Source organism: Tarenaya hassleriana, unplaced genomic scaffold, assembly GCF_000463585.1.
Source record: "Tarenaya hassleriana unplaced genomic scaffold, ASM46358v1 Cleome39, whole genome shotgun sequence".
NCBI classification, from domain to species: Eukaryota; Viridiplantae; Streptophyta; class Magnoliopsida; order Brassicales; family Cleomaceae; genus Tarenaya; species Tarenaya hassleriana.
This window is the reverse complement of record NW_010966822.1, coordinates 1,277,031-1,297,912: the sequence shown is the minus strand read 5'-3', so window position 1 is coordinate 1,297,912 and position 20,882 is coordinate 1,277,031. Positions and strand designations below refer to the sequence as shown.

At 39.1% G+C, this 20,882-nt stretch overlaps 4 protein-coding genes and 1 pseudogene across 6 annotated transcripts; 3 read left to right on the top strand and 2 right to left on the bottom strand.

Annotated features, from left to right (window-relative positions):
• Positions 1-3: 3 nt before the first annotated feature.
• Positions 4-2,160, top strand: LOC104823098 (E3 ubiquitin-protein ligase SP1; the record flags this gene model as incomplete). Its single annotated transcript, XM_010554521.1, has 10 exons — positions 4-58; positions 142-266; positions 366-461; positions 564-701; positions 794-859; positions 1,058-1,170; positions 1,254-1,364; positions 1,453-1,496; positions 1,573-1,681; positions 1,841-2,160. Coding segments are annotated over 10 exons (960 nt in total), but the record flags the coding sequence as incomplete, so codon positions are not given.
• Positions 2,161-2,256: 96 nt separating this feature from the next.
• LOC104823063 lies at positions 2,257-3,414 on the top strand. Its single transcript, XM_010554491.1, has one exon. It carries the CDS (start codon positions 2,645-2,647, stop codon positions 3,191-3,193), a length of 549 nt encoding a protein of 182 aa, XP_010552793.1. The 5' UTR covers positions 2,257-2,644; the 3' UTR covers positions 3,194-3,414.
• A 67-nt stretch (positions 3,415-3,481) lies between these two features.
• On the bottom strand, positions 3,482-4,774 carry LOC104823061. Its single transcript, XM_010554490.2, has 4 exons — positions 4,401-4,774; positions 4,086-4,296; positions 3,819-3,988; positions 3,482-3,730 (listed from the first exon to the last, which is right to left on the bottom strand). The coding sequence occupies exons 1-4, from the start codon at positions 4,674-4,676 to the stop codon at positions 3,704-3,706; spliced, it is 684 nt and encodes a 227-aa protein (XP_010552792.1). The 5' UTR covers positions 4,677-4,774; the 3' UTR covers positions 3,482-3,703.
• A 23-nt stretch (positions 4,775-4,797) lies between these two features.
• On the top strand, positions 4,798-17,131 carry LOC104823062 (annotated as a pseudogene).
• Positions 17,132-17,133: 2 nt separating this feature from the next.
• Positions 17,134-19,438, bottom strand: LOC104823060 (methyl-CpG-binding domain-containing protein 4-like). Of its 3 annotated transcripts, none has more exons than XM_010554487.1 (2): positions 19,330-19,438; positions 17,134-17,800 (listed from the first exon to the last, which is right to left on the bottom strand). In XM_010554487.1, the coding sequence occupies exons 1-2, from the start codon at positions 19,369-19,371 to the stop codon at positions 17,297-17,299; spliced, it is 546 nt and encodes a 181-aa protein (XP_010552789.1). In that variant the 5' UTR covers positions 19,372-19,438; the 3' UTR covers positions 17,134-17,296. The 3 variants fall into 3 exon arrangements, with proteins under 3 accessions (XP_010552789.1, XP_010552788.1, XP_010552791.1); XM_010554486.2 differs by having other exon boundaries at positions 19,327-19,435; XM_010554489.2 differs by lacking the exon at positions 19,330-19,438 and adding an exon at positions 18,983-19,281.
• Between the last annotated feature and the right edge of the window lie 1,444 nt (positions 19,439-20,882).

Sequence of the window (20,882 nt, the reverse complement as noted above, 5' to 3'; positions counted from 1 at the left end):
TGCAGGGATGCTGAGGTACTGAAGACGGTCACTAGGGTTAATCAATTGAAAGATTTGGGTATGTTGCAGCGCAACTGTTTTTTACAATCTGATCGTCTTCGCATCAATGATCTTGTTTTCGGATCGTTTCATGTTTTTCAGCGCAATTACTGGAGCTGGAGAACAAAATCTTGCCCTTCATCGTTGCGGCATCCGGAAGAGTTGGTTCTGAGACACCTATCAAGTGTGAGCACAGCGGCATACGGGGCGTTATTGTGGAGGAAACGGTGAGTGTCGGCTGGTATTAGCTTGAAATCGTTTCTCTTTTCAATGTTTCAGTGATTTGGTGTGTAATTCTCTTGAGTTGTGAATGGATGATCCCTCAGGCGGAACAACATTTTCTGAAACATAATGAGACTGGTTCCTGGGTGCAAGATAGTGCACTAATGCTGTCAATGAGTAAGGAGGTTCCTTGGTATTTGGTAAGCCTGATGCCTCAGCTGCAGTTTGATACTCCTACTTAGCTATAGCCCCTACTGGGAGTCCATACATTCATTTACCAACCCCAAAATCATATGCTGTAGGATGATGGGACTAGTCGTGTACATGTGGTGGGAGCCCGAGGTGCAGCTGGCTTTGCATTGACTGTCGGAAGTGAAGTATTTGAAGAGTCGGGCCGTTCACTTGTACGTGGAACTCTAGATTATCTCCAAGGCCTCAAGGTTTTCCCTTTCTCCTTTGTTTTTATTAGTCTTGATTGTGCTGTTATCCTGTTTGGTTAAGCTAGTTTTGACTGTGCGATGATTTTCTGTAGATGCTTGGAGTAAAGCGCATTGAGCGTGTTCTTCCAACTGGTATGCCGCTTACCGTTGTTGGTGAGGTAAGCCTTATTTTGATTTGTCAGAGTGAGCTGTATCTGTTGATAGGAACATGCGGCACAATCTATAGAACTTCCTTGCGTGTCATACAACTCAATTTACTGGATAACTGGCAAGCACTTGAAATTGCTCAAGTTTTGCACAATTTACCTGTTAAGACAGTTCTCATAGGAAGTTGTGTATTTTTACATGTACGATAGGCTGTCAAAGACGATATTGGGGCTGTCAGGATTCAGAAACCAGACAGAGGGCCTTTCTATGTCTCTCCTAAATCACTTGATCAACTTATTTCTAATTTGGGGAAGTGGTCAAGGTCGTTTCTTTCTCAGCGCTCTTATTTTCTTATACAAAGAGACAACTATGAACAAGAATTACTAAAAGAACCTTTTTCTACAGGTGGTACAAGTATGCTTCAATGGGTCTAACTGTTTTTGGTGTGTTTCTAATTGCAAAGCATGCCATCGAGTATATGCTAGAGAGAAAGCGGCGGCGTGAACTGCAGAAAAGGTATGTCCGAATGTATCGCTAGTGGAGCCATCTATTTCGTTGTTTATTACTGCAAATGGAATTAAGCTGTCAGATCATGTTGTTGCAGGGTTCTTGCTGCAGCTGCTAAGAGATCAGAAGCAGACAGTGAAGGTATCTATCTGTCATGTGTTGTGTGAATCTCTTATGGGTCTGCTTGTCCAGATCTGACCCCAAAATTTCTCATCAGGTCCAAACGGAAGTTGTGAGAACAGTTCAGATGTTACTAGGAAAGAACGTGCTATACCTGATCTTTGTGTGATCTGCCTCGAGCAGGAGTACAATGCCGTTTTTGTCCAGTAAGTTCTAGCTCTGTCTTCTCCTTTTTTGAGAACACACTCATTATCTTGAACTGTCTAATTAGTTGTCTGTTTCCTAATGGTATTATCTAGATCTGTACTGAGGGTAGATTTGTTTTCGGTATTAAATTTTATGTACCCTCTGCTTCATACTGGCAGGTGTGGCCATATGTGCTGCTGCATGAATTGCTCGTCGCATCTGACAAGCTGCCCTCTTTGCCGGAGGCGAATAGATCAGGTGGTGAAGACTTACCGCCATTGAAGAACTCCGTCTCATCCTTCAGATCATTTGAAGTGGAAAAAAAAATGCAATGCATTGAGCTCAGAGAATGGAATGTAAATACTGAAAGCAAACCTTGCATTTAGTATATTTCCTTGGCAAGGCAAGGCCTCAACTAGCTCACCAAGAGTAACATTGTCTTTCCAAAAGTTTGTTCGAACGAGTAATTGAGATTTTTTATATGTTAATGGTTCAATAACTCGATTTCCAGGTTGTGTGCTCTTGCTACACACACACACACATACTCCAGTTGATACTAGTCTTATTCATTTACCAAGGCATGTCTTTCCTAATAATGTAGTCAAGAATCGCTATCCAAACACGGTAAAATATCCGGAGAAAAAAGACCTTCAGCCTCAAGAAACGACAAAATTCCACTTGGAGGAGAAACATTTAACTCAAAAGTCTTAATGACAAATATTCCTGCATCTCCTTTTTTTGCCTTTCCTGAAAGGCCTAAAGCAAGCAAGTGAAGCAGAGAGAGTGGAAGCCCGCTTTTTCCTTTAAGAGTTATAAGGAAGACCAAAGGCTAACTTTCATTGGTTCTATATTACCCCATTCCCCAAGCATAGAATCAAAGCAAACCAGCCAAAACCCTTGTTTTCTTCTTCAAATACACAACACCACAATACCATTCTCATAAACAAGAAAAACCCAGGAAAAAAACTTTTTCGTAACGCAGAATGCAGAGAAGAGACGAAGATACCAGTGGATACCTGAGGCCTCCTGGGATATGTCGCCGGCTGTTTAGTCTGGTGGTGGCTAAAATCATGGCCAACCGCTTTAGGAGAGAGACATTGGGGCAAGGCGAGGAGGAGGTGCTCGTATCGAATGAGGTGAAAGAAGATGGTTCTGCCAGGAATAAACTGAGCAAGAAGGAATCAAGGTCTGATATCATAATTCATTTCAAGCAAAAAGAAGACTCAGAGGAAAATGGTAAGCCGGCAAACAAGCTCGGCTCTTCCCGCCATGAAGCAGAAAAAGAGACGCCGATCAAGCTGGTTAATGGCAACGGACGAAAGAAGACAGTTAGCATAAATGAGAAAGGAAAAGCCATAGTTAGTGAGCCTAGCCCAATGCAACCGGTGGCTCTACCTGCAAACGGGAAATCAAAGCCTCAGAAGCACCATAGGCCGCTTCTAAATGTGGTTTCAAATATTAATGAGAAATCAGATGCTTTTATCCGTAGTAGAAAGGAGAAAATGAGAAAAAGCCTAGAACCAAAGACATGAACATTCTTCTTTGTCTTCTTCTCTCACTCTCCTCTCTGTATTGCAACATGCGGTAGGGGAAGAACCTGGTAAGGCAAAGCCCTCTCTTGCAAAGAAATAAGTGTTCTCTATCTCATATGGCTAGAGAATTTAATTGATTCAGACACTAAATCTTCACATGTTATTCTGAAATTCTTATATATTGTTTTTCTTTATTAGCTGCATTCTTGATAAATGATGTCTATGTACTCGCGTTCCTATTTAAGACAGAAGTTGCATAACCCCAGATTTCTATTGATTTGTGAGCAATTCCCTCAAAGTTGTCGAATACCTTTACTTGCAGCAATGGCCATGATATGTTTCATACTCCATGCTCTTTTCACACGGAGAAGCTGAATGGAGAAAAGTAATAGGATAAGAGAATGAATCTGCATTTTCTTCTATAGACAATAGCCCCCCTGGTGATGTTCACCATAAGATACTAGAAAAGTGGAAAAAGTCCTCTAGTCCCATCATGAGATCCAAAGATTCCTACTCCGTTCTTTGAAGCCATCCAAGCTGTAGTGAAACAAGGAATCTTTAACGTCAGACACAACAAATAATAATTTCCAGATAATTATCAATCCAATTCCGAAGAAGCAAATACCTTCCAGGCATACATTGCAAAGAAGGCAACAGTATCAGCAGACCAGACAACAGCAAATGACTTCCAGAAGAAGGGTATCACAACGTTGAGCAATGGGATGAGCAGAAACAAATAGTTAAGAGCTTCTTTCTCTTTGCTCGAGCAATCTCGTGCTCGAAGAGAAGGAATTGCTGCAAAAATAGAAAATAAACAAAAGAACAGGCTAAACAGCCAAAAAACTTCATTATGCAGCTTGGGATTGAGTTGAATCCTGGGAACAAAACTTACTGAACATCCAAATGGACCACATGCCCATCAACCTCCATATATCAGGTTCATTTGACGGAAACAGGAGGTTGAATGACAGAACTCCTCCGAGCACCATTGATGCATATCCTTGAACCTCAAAAACTTTGTAAAGGGTAGTTCCGGGCACAGCAGGGTTTTTATTAGCAGTTGAAGCCCTAGGTGCAAAGGTTGCTGCAGTCTTGTTGACTACCTGTTTGAAATGAAGGGGAAAAGACCCTCAAGATGAACAACAGCTTGAAGAGCGTTTTCATCAGAGCAGAGAAAACCTGCAAATCGATATAGGAAATCCCGCACCTTTTTCAGGTCTTTACCGAATAAAGGAGGCGCAGAAGAAGAGGAAGTAGAGGAAGGAGAAGGCGAAGCGGCACTGGTTTCTCCAGTTTCAATCGGTTCTGCTTCCTGCCTCAGCTCCTCCTTCGCTTCCACACCGTCCGAGCTCGCGCAAATCCTGAAGATTCCGGCTCGAGATCTTCTATGGCGAAATGCATCTCTACAATTCGGGTTGGAGACAAGAGCCATCGACGAGACCCCATGGCCGCACAAAGACCGAGAGATTAAGCACCAGTTCATCCTCTACAATGGTGATTTTCCCTCCTCCGTCCGATTCTCACGGAGAAATCAAACCAACACGCGATAAGGAACTGGCGATGACCGTTGGACGGCTTTGAAACGACAGCGTTTGTGATGACTGGAACACTGCCGAGAGACGCGGACACAACATAAAAACGCCGTTGAGTTCGACGGCATTCAATAACATTACCGAACCGGTAAAAACAATTTCGATCCCAATTGCCGGTTTAGTAAATTATTTTTGGACCAACAAATTAAATCCGTATTTACCGTATCAATTCTCATAGATTTATTCACAATTTTATATATGTATATATTGTTTTGTATGCATTCTACAAAGCTCTACCAATTAATAGAACCGGTAGTACTATACCGGTTTGGAGTGGACCTGATCGGTTTAAAAATTTGTCGAAAATCGTTAATAACGCTAAACACGTAGATTCTTGCGAAAGAAATCTATGCCCGTTTTGATCCGTTCGTTCATTTGCATTTTGCTCCTGGATTTAGATTTTTGAATTCTGAAATTCGAAACCTTTCAAGATTTAGTTTCTTTCTCGCGTAAAAAGCAGGGTTTTTTCTCGGTGATCGTCACCGGCGAGCCGAGGGTTTGAGCTTCTTTGGGGGTTTTCCGAAAATTTGAACTCGAAACTGGAAAGGGATCTATTGAATTCGATGAGAGTTAAGGCAAGATGCTCATGGCGAAATTCTTGGCGGGATTCCTGTTGCCCTCTCTGCTTTTAGAAGGTACGTCAGTGCTCCTACTTAATGCCGATCTTAATTTCTTTTGAGGCGTATAAATATGATTTAGACGATTGAAGAATTTAGAAAATCCACTTGATTGGCTTACATCTTGCCATGAAGATCGAAGTTTGACGGGTTTTCGATGCCCAATACGTTTATTGGGTCTCTTACGAACTGTGGAATCGTGTAATGTTCTTCCGTAGAAATATTTCCCTTTGACTTTTGTTCAAATGACAAATGCCGCTATATTCCGTGGCTTTGGATTTCTTATTTCTTTCTTGTGCGTCCTTACTCCTCAGGGCTCATTCAATTATTGCCAGTTTTTAGATCGTCACTTTACTCCTTAGGGCTCATTCAACAAAGAGATTGATGTTACCTGGAGTAGTCCAGGGTTTTTCATAATGGCTTCCTTTTTGTTGCAGCTGCACTTAGTAACTGGAGTTCAATCTCCTTTGATTACTTATTGGCTTTCCTCCTCGTCCACTATAAAGCTCCTGAAATCGGTAAGACAATGTTGTTAATTTACTGACTTCCTCACAACAAGATTTTTCATCTTTGTTTCCATAAGCAAACTTTTAGCTTCTTGTTTTCATGGTAATGCACATATCTTTGACCTTGGAGCGTAGACCCTGAAATAGAATTGTTGCTGTTTCCAGCGTTCACGGATATTTTATTTCCAGATCTAGCTGTTTAGATGATGTTAATTTCTCAAACTTGCATTTTTCTTGCCTTTCTTTTGGCAGGATACCGTTTTCAGAGGGCGCGCTGGCTGTTATGGCTTATTATCATATTTTCCTTTACTGTGCTTCTACCTCAAGTGATATACCTTGTTTTATGGGCTGTTGTGGGTCAAGAGTGGAACGCAGCAGATACTGGCTGGATGAGAGTCATTGGCTTTATGATGTAAGAGTTAGTCTGATTCTTTAATTCGATGGTAAAATATCTTTAAGCTTCCCATGTCATTGTTTTCTTCCATGTTTGCTTTTGCAGATTACATTCTTGGAGCCACCCCACTGTAATATATTTCCTGGTTTTTCAACAATTAACTCTGCTAGTTTCTCTAGCTTACATATACAGTAGTAGATTCAGTTTTGTTCAGTGGCAGGACACATGTGGTCTGAGTTTTCAGGAATTTTCGAACAGCTAGGTTTGTAAGTTATTCAGTTGACCTTTATGGTTTACTCATGTAACTATTGTATTCTTTCTCATTTTTTGTTCATCAAGTTCAGTAATGTTCATTCTAATTAGAATATGCACCATGTCCTTTTTTCTCTTTCTGGTTTATTGTGCAACTTGGTTTACTTGATTATGAAATGATTTGATGGCTCAATATGCTCGTATAAATTTCAGTTGTACGGTTGTATACTTGTGCCTACTATTCCATCCTTAATTTGTATGAATATAGGGCTTGGCTAAGAACTAATTGAGAACATTCTCGAAATTTCTTGTCATCCCTCAGCATTTTAAAAAAGTTTTAGTCGAAGAATTAGCAGTCTTTTCAATTCTTGTGGTGTTTCTTGGTGTTTGTAAAGCAAGATATTTGCTTTCTCTTATTTGTAAAGCAAGGTATTATCCCTTTTACAATGCGACTAGTATTAATTTGAACCAAATCGTAGAATGGTTGTTCTCTGGAGCTATGAAGGAACGAGATAAATCATCTAACGTAAGTAATACTTCGCCCAAACTGAATGTGTTGATTTAATTATAAATCTTGACCTTGTTGGTTTCTTCCAAATTTTGCAGATCTGGTGTGAGGCACGCCAATGTTTTACTGAGGGGAGCAGTATTCAGGACTTTCAGTATCAATTTTTTCACATATGGTTTTCCGGTGCATAATATCTTTGTTGCCTGTTTAACTTGTTTGTATCGCAAAATTGGGTAAGCAAAATACTTTCGTCAGGAAACTTACTCCCTTTTTTCTCTTTTCAAACGACTGCAGGTTTCTCTGTTTGCGATTTCATTCTGGAGTTTTCATTTTGCAAGTGTATGTGCTTTCGGGCTCCTGGCATATGTTGGCTACATTATCTATGCCTTCCCATCATTGTTCCAGTTGCACAGATTAAATGGTTTGCTTCTTGTGTTTATACTCTTATGGGCTGTCAGCACATACATATTCAATGTGGCTTTTTCTTTTCTGAATGCTAAAGTTGGAAAGGTAATATCTCCTTCAACATGAAGTTTAAAGTATTTGATTTTGTTAAATTAAGCTGAATAGTCAATAGTGGCATTAACATGCAGGACATGGTGATTTGGGAGATGGTGGGACTTTGGCATTATCCGATACCTGGATTCTTTTTGATTGCGCAATTTGGTTTGGGCATGTTGGTTGCCTTGGGCGATCTCGTGAATAACTCTGTTTTTCTTTACATTTTGGATGAGGGTTCCAGATCTTTTGACGACAGATCTCATCCTGAAGGTAATGGCTTTTGTTTTTCCCAAGTGCTTATGCTCTACAAAATTAACAGCCATGGATTCTTGATTTCCCCTTCTTTCTCTGTCTCCTAGAATCGTGACTCGGTCTGGTAAATTTTTAGTTTCCACACTAGCTAGATATACTTATTAATCAAGGTCACCGTAGCACTTTTTTCTTTTTTCATTTGAACAAACTTCTAAACTGCCTACTGTTTTTTATAAGAGTTTACACAATCCAGAATATGATTCTATGAAGTACATTCCGATATTTTAATCATGGAAGATAAATCTGTATATACTATGTGCTATTGAAGGTGAATGCCTTTAAGGGAATTTGTTTCCCTGGCTAACATATCTAGTTTTGGGTATGCCTTTCTCCGTTAAATATGCCTTGTTAGTTTCCATATTATATTTTTCATTCACTCTGGACATTGATCATTTGCATTGCATTGCATTGTCATTATCATTAGACACAGCTGATGAAGAAACAAAGGTGTTGGTTGTTGCAACTGTTGCATGGGAATTTGTTTCCCTGGCTAACCTATCTAGTTTTGGGTATGCCTTTCTCCGTTAAATTTGCCTTGTTAGTTTCCATATTATACTTTTCATTCACTCTGGACATTTGATCATTTGCATTGCATTGCATTGTCATTATCATTAGACACAGCTGATGAAGAAACAAAGGTGTTGGTTGTTGCAACTGTTTCATGGGGACTGCGGAAATGTTCTCGAGCTATTATGCTTGCATTGATTTTCCTCATTGCCATGAAACCTGGGTTTGCCCATGCTGTGTATGGTATGTTCTCTGATCGTTTCTCTCTATCTTGCTTTGCTGTTCTAATTAGAATTCATTTATCTGGTTGTTGAAATCGCTCTGCAGGAAAAGGACTCTTTAAGCAGAGAAATTTTGTTTCAGTTAGGTATGTGTCTCTCTGTTTTTTTTTTCCACTGTTGTAGGCTTGGTCTCCCGTATGACCAGTTTCTTTGGAAGCTTGTGCTGCATGGTGATGTTAGAGACTAGAGTAAAAAAGAGAAACAGAGAAATTGGCCCATTGATATCCTTCTGTGTTGATGAATGCAGGTCTGCTTAGATCTGAAAGCTCTTGGGATTTCTTGGAGATAGTGTTACCGTTACTTGCCTGCTTCTGTGCAAACCACAATCATGGTTTTGAGATGCTATTTTCCTTCTCAACGATTGTACGCCACACCCCAAGCCCTCCCATCGGATTTAGCATACTGAAAGCTGGTCTGAACAAATCGGTCCTTTTTGTCTGTGTATACATCGCCATTATCAAGTTATAGCCCTGATAATACTTCTTACGGTAAAACATTTGCCTTGATCTCTCTTGAAGTGAGTTCAAAACCATGTCTCAACATTTGCATGAGGAGCATTTTTCTTCTTTATTTTGTACTTGCTTGCAGATTCTCGCTTTCATGGTGAGCTATTTGTTCTCTGTTCTGCTGTCAGATGATATTTCTCAAAGACAGTTGCCATATCATCTAGAATTCTCTATTTGAGGCCAGGCATTGAGCTCTGAGTCTTGTCATTGTTTCTCTTACTGTTAACTATCTAATTGATCAGACAACTGACCTGATAGTAGGTTTAGTCGGATAAAATGGCTGCTAATAACCTAATCCATTATGTCCTAGAAAGTTACCTGCACTGACTAACTGTGTCACTATATATGCCTAACAAGATAAACAATTATGTCTGGTGCAATTAGCTTCTTGTTAGGAGCTCTAGGTTGGAGTTGCAGGCTTTGAAATCTAAGTTGTGCATTCTGCCTAACATCTTAAGATTGTTTTTACATTGTTTATTTTTTCTTTATCATAACTATTTTTTAACAATATTTTTTTATTATCATAAACATTTTATACCTGCTATCTTACTGTTTAGTTTTTTTGTGTTTCTTTGCAGAGAGACGTATTGCTTCATTTTTGAGTGCGATTGGGCAGAAGTTTCTGTCTGTGTACCGGTCTTGTGGAACTAAAACATTGCTTTCATTACAATTTTCATTAGCATATATCTAGTCAAGCCCAATTATATATCACTTGGATACATTTTCCTTCTCATGTTCTGGATCTTGAAGGAACTAAGTGGCGCTTGTGGTTTCCTTTAAAAGCATATGCAGTCTTGGTGTTTGTGTTCATCTACTGCTTAAGTAGTTTCACGAGCTTCCAGATATGGTTGTCTAGATTCATGGACCTTTACTTTTATCTGGGTTACGACTCCAAAACACCATTGCTGCAAGATGTTTGGGAATCTCTTGCTGTGTTGATCATGATGCAACTTTACAGCTATGGAAGAAAACAAAGTGGGTGTGATAACCCAGGTCAATTCAGTCTGCCTCATCCTGGACTTCTTGTTTTTTTCAGAGGGTTTCTGATACGGCATGGTCAAAAAATCTTGCTTGCATTGTTTTATGCATCCTTGTCTCCAATTAGTGTGTTTGGGTTTGTATATCTACTTGGACTTGTCATCAGTTCAACCTTCCCAAAGCCTTCCTCTATCCCATGATTCCCATCCAAATCATTTTTGGTCTACACGGCATTTCTAGTAACCTCTGAGTATCTTTTCCAAATGTGGGGTATGCAAGCTGGGAGGTTTCCTGGGCAAAAGTATGGTGATTTGTCTTTCTTCTTGGGGCTTCGTGGATATGAACCTGGATTTTGGGGGATAGAGCTAGGACTGCGAGGTAAAGTGCTGGTTGTTGCCGCATGTAATCTGCAGTACAATATATCTCGTTGGCTGGAGAGGACACCTGGTTTAACTAACAGCAAAGGAAAATATGCAGAGCCTTGTCCACTTTTGTCTGTGCAGGAGACACTGCTGCAAGTGTTTCTATTCCTAATGATGGAAACACAACTTCAACAGATCCTGCTGCTATATCGGCGAAACAATACAGGGCAACGAGCAAATCTTGGCCTTCTTTTTCTCCCAGTGATTCTCAGGCAAGTGATCATTTGTTCCCAAAGACTGGAGATTCTGAAAGTAGTAGTTCAAGGAAGTTTTCATTTCGATACTTCTGGTGAAGCATCAGGGAGAGTCATAAGTGGAACAGAAGGAGAATTCTTGCCTTGAGGAAGGAGAGATTTGAAACACAGAAGAATCTGTTGAAAGTATACTTGAAATTTTGGATAGAGAACACGTTCAACCTCTTTGGCCTTGAGATAAACATGATTGTGCTGCTTCTTGCCAGTTTCACTTTGTTGAATGCCATCTCCTTAGTATATATTGCACTGCTTGCTGCCTGTGTTCTTTTGAGAAGACGACTTATACAGAAACTATGGCCTACAATTGTTTTTCTGTCTGCTTCAATCCTCAGATTCGAGTACATTACTACCTGGAAGAACTTGTTGCCTTCAGTTCATGTGCCGAATGAGACAAATGTACATTGTCATGAATGCTGGAGAATTTCGGATCTCTATTTCAACTTTTGCAGGGATTGTTGGCTGGGTATGACTCTTCAAACTCTTAAGAACACCAGGTTCCTTTTGTTTTACATAACCAAGCATCCAAAGGGTCACTTGCAAACACGCAGCCACATAACTGATGGCCTGTCCACAATTAGTATGCAGCATAGCTACATACATACTGGAAGAGCAATCTTGCCAAATAAGTAATTGAAAAATTATTTTTTGCAGGATTGAGAGTCGATGATCCCCGGACTCTTATCAGCTATTGCGTTATATTCATGCTTGCCTGTTTCAAACTTCGCGCTGATCACATGTCCAGTTTCTCGGAGTCATCAACTTATCGGCAGATGACATCTCAACGAAAGAATTCACTTGTCTGGAGAGATCTCTCTTTTGAAACTAAGAGCATGTGGACCATGCTTGATTATCTAAGGCCTTATTTTTACGTCCATCTGCTGGATCTTGTGCTTGTTCTGATTCTAATCACAGGAAACCTGGAATATGACATTCTGCATCTCGGTTATCTTGCACTTGCTCTTGTTTACTTCCGGATGCGACTTGAAATACTAAAGAAGAAAAACTAGATAGTCAGGTTCTTACGGATATACAACTTTGCTCTCATGTTCTTTTCTCTTGCATACCAGTCTCCGTTTGTTGGGAACTTCAGTGGTGGAAAGTGTGTGACCATTGATTATATTTACGAGGTGATTGGATTTCACAAGTATGACTATGGATTTCGAATCACTGCAAGATCTGCTCTCATTGAAACTATAATATTTATGCTGGTATCCCTTCAATCTTACATGTTTTCCTCCCAAGAATTTGATTATGTGTCACGGTATCTTGAGGCATAGCAAATTGGTTGCTATTGTGCGGGAGCAAGAAAAGAAAGCTGCATGGAAAACAGAGCAACTACAACAAATTCATGAGGCTGAGGAAAAGAAACGGAAGCGGAACTTGCAGATTGAGAAGATGAAATCTGAAATGCTGAACATACAAGATATACAGCTTCATAGAATGAATTCTGATGTTAATTTTGGAGTTTCTTCTCTGCATGCTGAAGGCCTAAGAAGGAGGCGTGGTCCTGATCTAATTCCGGATAGTGGTGCAGTCAGCCCCGAGAAAGAGAGGGTGTACCACAGGAAAGAAAAGCAACACATTGATGAGGATTCAAAATTTCCTTTTGAAGTCCATGAATTTCCTATAAATACCAGTCCAGATGCACCTGCTTCCCCAAAGTCTCCAGTTGCAGCATCTCCTTGTGAGATCACTGAAGTTCAACATAATCTTGATGGCGGTGCTATGGAAACCAAAAGGAAGGAGAAGTCTCATGGGAAAGATAATCCATTGATTTCTGCAATTCAACTTATAGGGGATGGTGTTTCCCAGGTTCAATCTATTGGAAATCAGGCAGTTAATAACCTTGTAAACTTCTTGAACATTTCGCCGGACCACTCAGATACAAATGAGCAATCCTCTGTTGATGACGAAGTGTATGATGAGATGGAGAGTCAGGGAAGAAAACATGCACCTTTGGAGCGTTCAGCATCTTTAAAATCTGAAAAGGGTACTGATGCCACCAGCTTTCTGATAGGGAGGATCTTTCAACATATATGGTCAAGGATGCAGTTTAATAACGATATCGTTTGCTACTGCTGCTTCATTATAGTATTTCTGTGGAACTTCAGTCTTCTTTCCATGGTCTATCTAGCAACACTCTTCCTTTATGCCCTCTGTGTTCACACTGGTCCTAGTCACATCTTCTGGGTTATGATGCTAATTTACACAGAAATATATATATCCTGGTCCAGTACATTTTACCAAGTTATAATCCAGCACTGCGGGTTAAGCATTGACTTAAATCTTGTTCATGATTTGGGGTTTCCTACACATAAAATAAAATCATCTTTTGATGTCAGCTCATTGCCTCTTTTCCTTGTCTATTTGTTCATTCTCATTCAAAGCGCTATAACAGTGAAAGATGGTGACTGTGTTCCTTTCACAGATTTTACTTCACGTCGGAATACCCATTACGGCCAGAAGGCTCTTATGAAAGATAGCTGAAGCCAAAGGATCATGGATGTGTTCAAGAAGCTAAGAGATTTTGGGAAGATGATTATTAGAAGCTTCTGCAGATATTGGATATCGTTGACACGAAGAGCGGAATCTCCTCACTTTGTCCAGGTGACAATGGATGTTCGCATGTGCCCTGAAGATGGAATCATTGCTTAGGCTTGTTCACAACGAGAGATGTGATAAGGAGACCCCCGATCTTTGCCCCTTCTCAAGTAGGATTCACGTACAAAGCATAGAGAGAAGTAAAGAAAGCCCAAATGAGGCTTTGGTTGTTCTAGAGGTTGAGTATGCTTCTCTGATGAATGGGTGTTCTTCAGCAGAATGGTACAAGTCGCTGACGCCTGCCTCAGATGTGGCCAAGGAAATTCGTAGAGCTCAACATTCTGGACTTGTTGAAGAAACCGGATTCCCTTACCCTGTTCTCTCTGTAGTTGCTGGAGGAAAGAGAGAAATAGACCTCTATGCCTACATATTTGGCGCTGTTTGATCGTCTTCTTCTTGGTTGCCATTTTCTATCAATCGATCATAAAATATAAAAGTGAATGATAGAACTCTCCGGTAAAGGTACGCTTTATTACTCAAACAACTCGGTAGGTTTTGATTATTGCGAGGCCACCAAACTCTCTCCAACAAGAAAAGCAGCCAATTCTTCGATATCTATCCCCGTACCCTCTTATTCTTATTTATAATAAATGACTAACAAAACCCTAGAGCATAGAATAGGAAATACAGAATGCAATCTTAGAAAATATAGAAATAGCATAATATCTAAACCAACCTCCCTGATTTAGCTCCAACCCAGCTGAGCTCTCCTTTCCCACCTCTTCCACGTCATTAATCTCCTCTGTTTGTCCTTGACAAACACTCGTAAGGCCTGTGCTTCCTCTTCTACTGTACTTATCAGTGAATTTCTTGAGGTGTATTAGTTTGAAGACCAGTTCCCCGTAGAGTTTGTCAGTATACTAATGGTGAGTCCATTGCATATGTTCAATTCTCCTCCTTGTTTATCTAATATCATTTCTCATTGTACACCAGCTTCGTAACCCCATGAGAATGCTCTTGTGGCAGGTCATCTTCTTCTTGATGATTGTTGATCGTGCCATTTATCTTTGCTCATTTGCAACTGGAAAAGTGATTTTCTACCTCTTCAGTCTTGTTCTTTTCACATATGCAGTGACGGAGTATGCTTGGAAAATATTTCCTAGCCAGCAACATGCTGCTGGGTTTTCTCCGTGCAATATTTCTTGCCGAAGCAGTGTCCCTAGCTCTCCAGGCCATACAAATTCGGCATGGACTGCCACATAAAGACACCCTGTATCGCCAGTTCTTGACTAGTGAAGTTTCTCAGATCAATTACCAGGGCTACAGGCTTTACCGTGCTCTTCCTTTCCTGTATGAATTGTGATGTGTACTTTACTGGTCTTGCACAACTACATCGTTGACAATGTACGACTGGCTCAAGGTATGTGCGAAATCTATATGGTCCTTGGATGGCAAGAGATCCATCTTTACATTGCCCAGAAGAAACATAATTTCTTAAAGCAATGAATCTGCTAAGCCTGAAAAGTAGCTGTTTCCCCTCCCCTGCTTTGCTGTCTAAAGTCCTGGTGATTAGACATTGTGATCGTGGATGTTCCATCTTTTTTTTTTTTGGTTTCCATTCCATAGCATACATAAGAATTAGGTCTTTGTTTCCCTTGCAGCTGGAGAATGTAAATGCAAGTTTGTACCTTGTGAAATGTGATGCAGTTGTGTATCAGGCTAAACACAAACCTGGGGAGAAGCAAACGAAAATGACTAAATGTTGCAATGGGATATGCCTGTTTTTCATCTTGATCTGTGTAATCTGGGCTCCTATGCTGGTAAGAATCTTGAGAAAAAAAAAAGTATTTATATAATGCTTCTTTAAGCCAATCTTAGTCAGGTTTTTTATTTACATGGATATTTTGCTGCTTATGAATTTCTCCTTTGCAGATGTATAGCAGTGGTAACCCAACAAACATTGCCAACCCAATAAAAGATGCCAACCTTCGGAAAGCTGACTTTGTACCAGACAACCCTCTTTGAGAAACTTCCATGGGATAGGGTTAATCTCAATATAGATCTCAGCCCTAAAGGCATCCTGCCTACCTGTTACGAAAACGATATCCAGTTTATATGTTGTCAATCTGTTGCCAGTGTTGACACAGATATGGATATCACTTTTTCTTGTGTTCTTAACGGAGATCGGCCCAAAGGCAAGGAAATGGTAAAATTTGAAAGACGTGTTGACCCTGGGGATCTTCCGAAAAATCTGATGTCCAAAAGGTTCTGAATGGCTCTGTAGATGGATTTAGAGTACATAATCTCTATCAAAAATACTTCCGCATTACTGGCTCTGGCGATGTCAGGCCTTTTGAAGACCAGGTAATCCTGAATTCTCATTTCCAATCCTGAATTCTCATTAACTAGAGAGTTCACTAAAACGCAGTATTGCCACTGTTGTTACAGAAGGGTGAAGTTAGTGCAGAACTACTCGTGAATCATGATATCAATCCATCAAATATCAGTGCTTGCAAAGGTACGGACGGACCAATGGCCATCATAATGTCCGAGGAAACGCCCCCACGTAAGTAAATTAACTTCTGCTTCAACTTCCCATTTGATCATATGAAGGAGCTGTGGTTTTTTGTCAATGTTGTGTTAAAAACAATATCAACACCTGGTGACATGCAGAGGGTATTCTCGAGGACACACAGCAAATTCAGCATTTGGGGGCTCTACATAACATTGTGCTTGCAGTTGGGCGTTTCATCAGGCTTCTGATAAGCCATTCCATGCGTGTGTAAGGAAGAGGAAGAAGAATGGAGGAAGGAACAACCCTGAGCACGTGAAGGATGAAGCGGAGGCGACGAAGCAAGGAATTAAAATCAGTAACAGTTTGGCAGAGGGAATGATTGATACCAATTTGATAAGATCTGTAGATAGAAACGGCCTTCGTATTCCTTCCAAAACAGAAATACAACCTGAGAGCTTTGATTATTGAGAGGCCTCACCTCTCCCCATTCCCCAATTTCTTCTCAAAACAACCGATGATCAAAACAGGAAACGAAAACATAGATATATAGCCTTTTCAGCCGTAGTGTGCTGATGCGGCAATCCTAAAACATGTCCATGCAAAACATTCCCTCTGCCAACCCGTTACTGATTTAATTCCTTGCTTCGTCGCCTCCCCTGCCCTTGGGTGCTTCATCCTTTACGTGCTCAGGGTTGTTCCTTCCTCCATTCTTCTTCCTCTTCCTCTTCCTTACACATGCATGGAATGGCTTATCAGCTTCGGTGCTCTGACCTGCGGACGAGAATACCTTACGAGAACCTACCTTCCTGTGACAGGTGATTTCCCAAATCCAGACTGTTTTCTCATAAATCGCTTGTGCATTTTCATCGACAAGTTTCTACTGTCTCTGATGGATGTATGGATTGATAGCAATGTGCGAAGACGAATACGGTGCCAGAGCAGAGGGTGAGCTTGGAGTTGAAGAAGGCCTTTACGGGGCGCTTGTGAAGATCTACACACATGTTGTTGGAGTATACAAAGCCAGATCAGTAGAATGAAGAGCTGTATGATTTGCAGGGAGAAGGAAAATGTTATGAATCTATCAAGTGAGCAGCAGTTGTTTAGGATAACCAGTCGAGTGGATAGATAGATACCACACGGATATTCCGTTGAGACTGGCGTACATAGTGAGTGATTTACAGACAAACATGGCTGATGGTCTGGACGTTGTATAAGACTATTTTGCATATAATGAAATGAGAATGAAAACCAAGAGATTGAAACATCACCATATGCTCAAACCAGCCATTGTATAGTTTCTATAGGCAGTCAGCAGATCAATAATGACCAAAAAGCTTGAAAAGTCATAGGTTCACAAGAAAAGGGGTTGGAAGATTTGGCACAAGGGTCATCCTCTTCGAGATATAATACTGGCTGACTAATTATCCTTAGATGGCTTGGAACTCTTACTAGACATGCCACTAGGAGAGCCGCCTTTAATAATGCCAGGAGGAAGAGTGTCTTCCATCACTTTTGGAACAGTAAAATTGAAGTCTCCAAGAGGTGAATCCTTGTAAACTGGGTTGGCCTCCAGAAAAGCAGCGATTTCATTGCGAGTCCTTAACTTTTTCCCGGTAGGAGTTATGTAGTAAGCATCCATCTTGGAATAATCCTTCCTAAGAACTAAGCTCCTCTTGAAACCTCTAGGGGTTTTGGGTAAGCCAGGCTTGTCAATGGCCCATGTCCGGGAGGAATCATAGTTAATGTCAGCTGGTTCTTGACAGGATGCTCCCTGTTTTTTCTCGCATACAAACGGGTCCTCTTGTTGTCTACTTCTGATCTCCTCATACTCTTCCTGCGTATTGATCACCCTCCACTTGAGGCACTTTCCACATTGTGCAGCATACTTATCGATTGATCTCCCCTGATTATGAGATTTTTGCTACACAATAACAAATAAGGGATTTCAGCAAAGACAGAATTCTATAATCTATATAAGCTGCTTCTATTAGTAAAAAAATATGCCCTATACGAAAAACGTACATAGCATATGAGAAAGTATACCAAATGATCTTTACCGCATTTAGAGAGAGAAAACATACCAATGTAGAACAAACTTTACCTAAACGGGAACGAAAGGCAAACAAGCGAAAGCGGTCCTTAAAGAAAGCCCAAACAAGGCGCATTCAAAACAACCATTAAAAAAAAGACCACATAAATGTTTCTAGGGGTACGATCGACAACCTAGAAAGAGACGGCAATGCAAGAAGATCAAAGAGAAAGACGACACTGCAAAACAAAATAAAAGGCGGGAAAATGTTATAATCTACTGAAAAGCAAGGATACAATTACACACCCAGATATTTTGTAACATTAATTCTCAGTCTCAAAGAGAAACCCCAAACATACCTTCCAACAGACAACATGTGTATCTAAATGGGAACAATGGCCATAAGTGCTAAGCATAAATAAGCTTGAAGCAATCATTAAAAAAAATACCACCGAAATACTTCTAATTATACGTTTAAGAATCAAGACGAGGCAAAAGGGTAGCTAGCTGCTGAAACAAGAACCGAAGATAGGACTATGATGTTACGTAACGAATGTCGTGGAAGAAAAAGTTGTTGATATCTGCCGAAAAGGAAGAAAATTGCTCTGAAACATATCACCGTATGAAATATTAGGTCAGAGAGTCAGATACAAGCATGCTATCATTCATTGCAACAGTTTATGCTTAAATAAAGAGGATACGACGACGAACCAAACTTTAGGAATAGCTCAGCTCTTATAAGTCTACAAGAGAGACAAACTCATCGAAGCAAAACAATGAGAACACAAGACCCAAATGAATTTGTTTAATGTTGCTTTCCCTTTCCTTGAAGATACATCCTCCCCATTTTCACCATCAAACTTACTGCTTACAATATCGATCCAAAACTCAGATAGAAATGGCTTCACTTTATTCTTCTCCGTAAAACATCAGGCGCCAATAATTTGTGTACCTCTAGACATATAACCATTAGGAACACACCTCTTTCACATTACACAACACGGGTTTCAGCGACAACTTGTCTAATCGGCATATTGACACAAACCCAAGCATGCAAGACCTATCCTTTCATACCTCAAAACAAAGCCACATTCTGGTTAAAGACTCGTACTACAGTCCCAGACAAATAAACTAACGACGCTCGCATCTGTGCCCCAAGTACCCAGTGATCAAAAACCTAGAATCCGACCGGTTTATCGATTATTTTTCTTCCCCCCGCCATGTTGTTAGCTCCGGCAAAAGATCTGAGCACATCCCAATCTAGATCTAACTAACGCAAGCATCGATATGTGCTTGGACAGTGGCGAGAGTAAGGGTCGAGAGAAAAAGACAGCCGGAATAAATTTTTTAAAAAAGGTTCGCTGCCTTTGCACGGAAGCGAAGAATGAGAAATCGTGCAGTATTTGATGTAATACTACTACCTTAGGGTTTGTTGTCTGCGTTCCTTCGATCTCTTCCTCCATCTCTGTTCCCAAGGAGAAGAAGCTCTTCCAGACCCACCAACCAAAAGGGCAAAACAACCTACAAAATGACAAAAATGACAAAGCACATGTTTATAAAACCTTAAAATATCTAGAGTTTTCTAAAATCCAACATTTTAAATAAAATTATAAAAATATCATTATATATCAAATTTCCAAAAAAACCAATATTTTTATTAAAATTACAAAATATTGTAATATGACCCATTGAAAAGTAGGACTAGTTTAAATTGGCATGATCGCTCTGACGATTTGACCAATTAGTTAATTATCGATTAGTCTTATGATTTTTATATAGTATCATACTAAGACAATGATCATAAAAAAAAATAGATTTTTTGAAAAGATTACCTTTAATATTAACGGATAAAAATAATAAAAATAATTGTTATCTAGAATTTTCTTAAAAATATAATAATTCTATAAAATCTTCATAAAGAAAATCAATGTTATATAATATGGACGGACCCATTCATAAGTTAATAGGGTCACATGTCCCACTTTATTATAAAAAAATGTTAATTTCTCAAAAAAAATTAATTAAAATGGTTGAATGCCTCCGTTTTAAAATTAAATTTACTCTTATGTTAGCCCTAATTACAACATATGTTGAATCCACCAATGTATATATATATATATATGTATACATATGTATATATTCAAATTTTATTATATTTTTATTAATATTATTATAATTTTTAATAATTTTTATTATTTAATATTATTAAATATTAGATAATTGAAGATGTACGACGAAATTGTTGTCATGCCAATGTTGAAAAGTTAATTTTTACGTCTAGATTTTTGTTTGTAAATTTGTAAAAATATATATTTTTAATTATTAGATATGACAAATAAAGAGTTTAATAGAATAAAAAAAATCCATGATCAAAATTACAACGAAAGAAAAATACATAGAAATTTATCCTAAATAATATAACTAAAGAAACCCTAGGTTCTCCTCTCTTTTTTCATTCTACCTATTTTACAAACAGAAAGAGAGAATGGCAGGGACATGCATGAGAGATTTATTTTTTTTGGGGAAGGATTCAACTAGATGAATTGAAGTATATAGATCTCCATTAACGTTCCATATGACAAGGTATTTTAAAGTTTTTTAAATTTGTTTTCTTATTCAAAAATTTCTTTGTAAATATATTATTGCATGTTGATTTTATGAAACAATTTTATTGTTTTCAACACTAATCTGTATTATTAATTATAGATTTATAATTTTTTTTCAAAAAATGATATTCAAAATAGAGGTATATTAGACTCTGATACCAACTGTTATATTTTTAAATCTAATATGTATGTAAAATTTAATATATAAATCATTTATGCGGAATATAAACTGAATCATAAAACACATTGATTAATTGTCGAAGTGATTGGTTTGGATTTTTCTAAACTATTACAAAGTTCATACGATGATATATTTTTTTGAAAAATTTTGTTAGTTCAGGGATCTCAAACATCTATTTATACCGATT

Bases quoted from the DNA above. Each gene is read 5' to 3' on its own strand.
- LOC104823061 (XM_010554490.2), bottom strand. From the start codon at position 4,676: ATGAACTGGTGCTTAATCTCTCGGTCTTTGTGCGGCCATGGGGTCTCG. The intron at 4,297-4,400 runs GTGCGGGATTTC...CATTTCAAACAG, and splicing joins TCGGTAAAGACCTGAAAAAG to GTAGTCAACAAGACTGCAGC. The intron at 3,731-3,818 runs GTATTTGCTTCT...GTTTCACTACAG, and splicing joins TTGCAATGTATGCCTGGAAG to CTTGGATGGCTTCAAAGAAC.
- LOC104823060 (XM_010554486.2), bottom strand. From the start codon at position 19,371: ATGGAGGAAGAGATCGAAGGAACGCAGACAACAAACCCTAAGGTA. The intron at 17,801-19,326 runs GTAGTATTACAT...GTTATTGTGTAG, and splicing joins AGACAACAAACCCTAAGGTA to CAAAAATCTCATAATCAGGG.
- LOC104823063 (XM_010554491.1), top strand. From the start codon at position 2,645: ATGCAGAGAAGAGACGAAGATACCAGTGGATACCTGAGGCCTCCTGGG.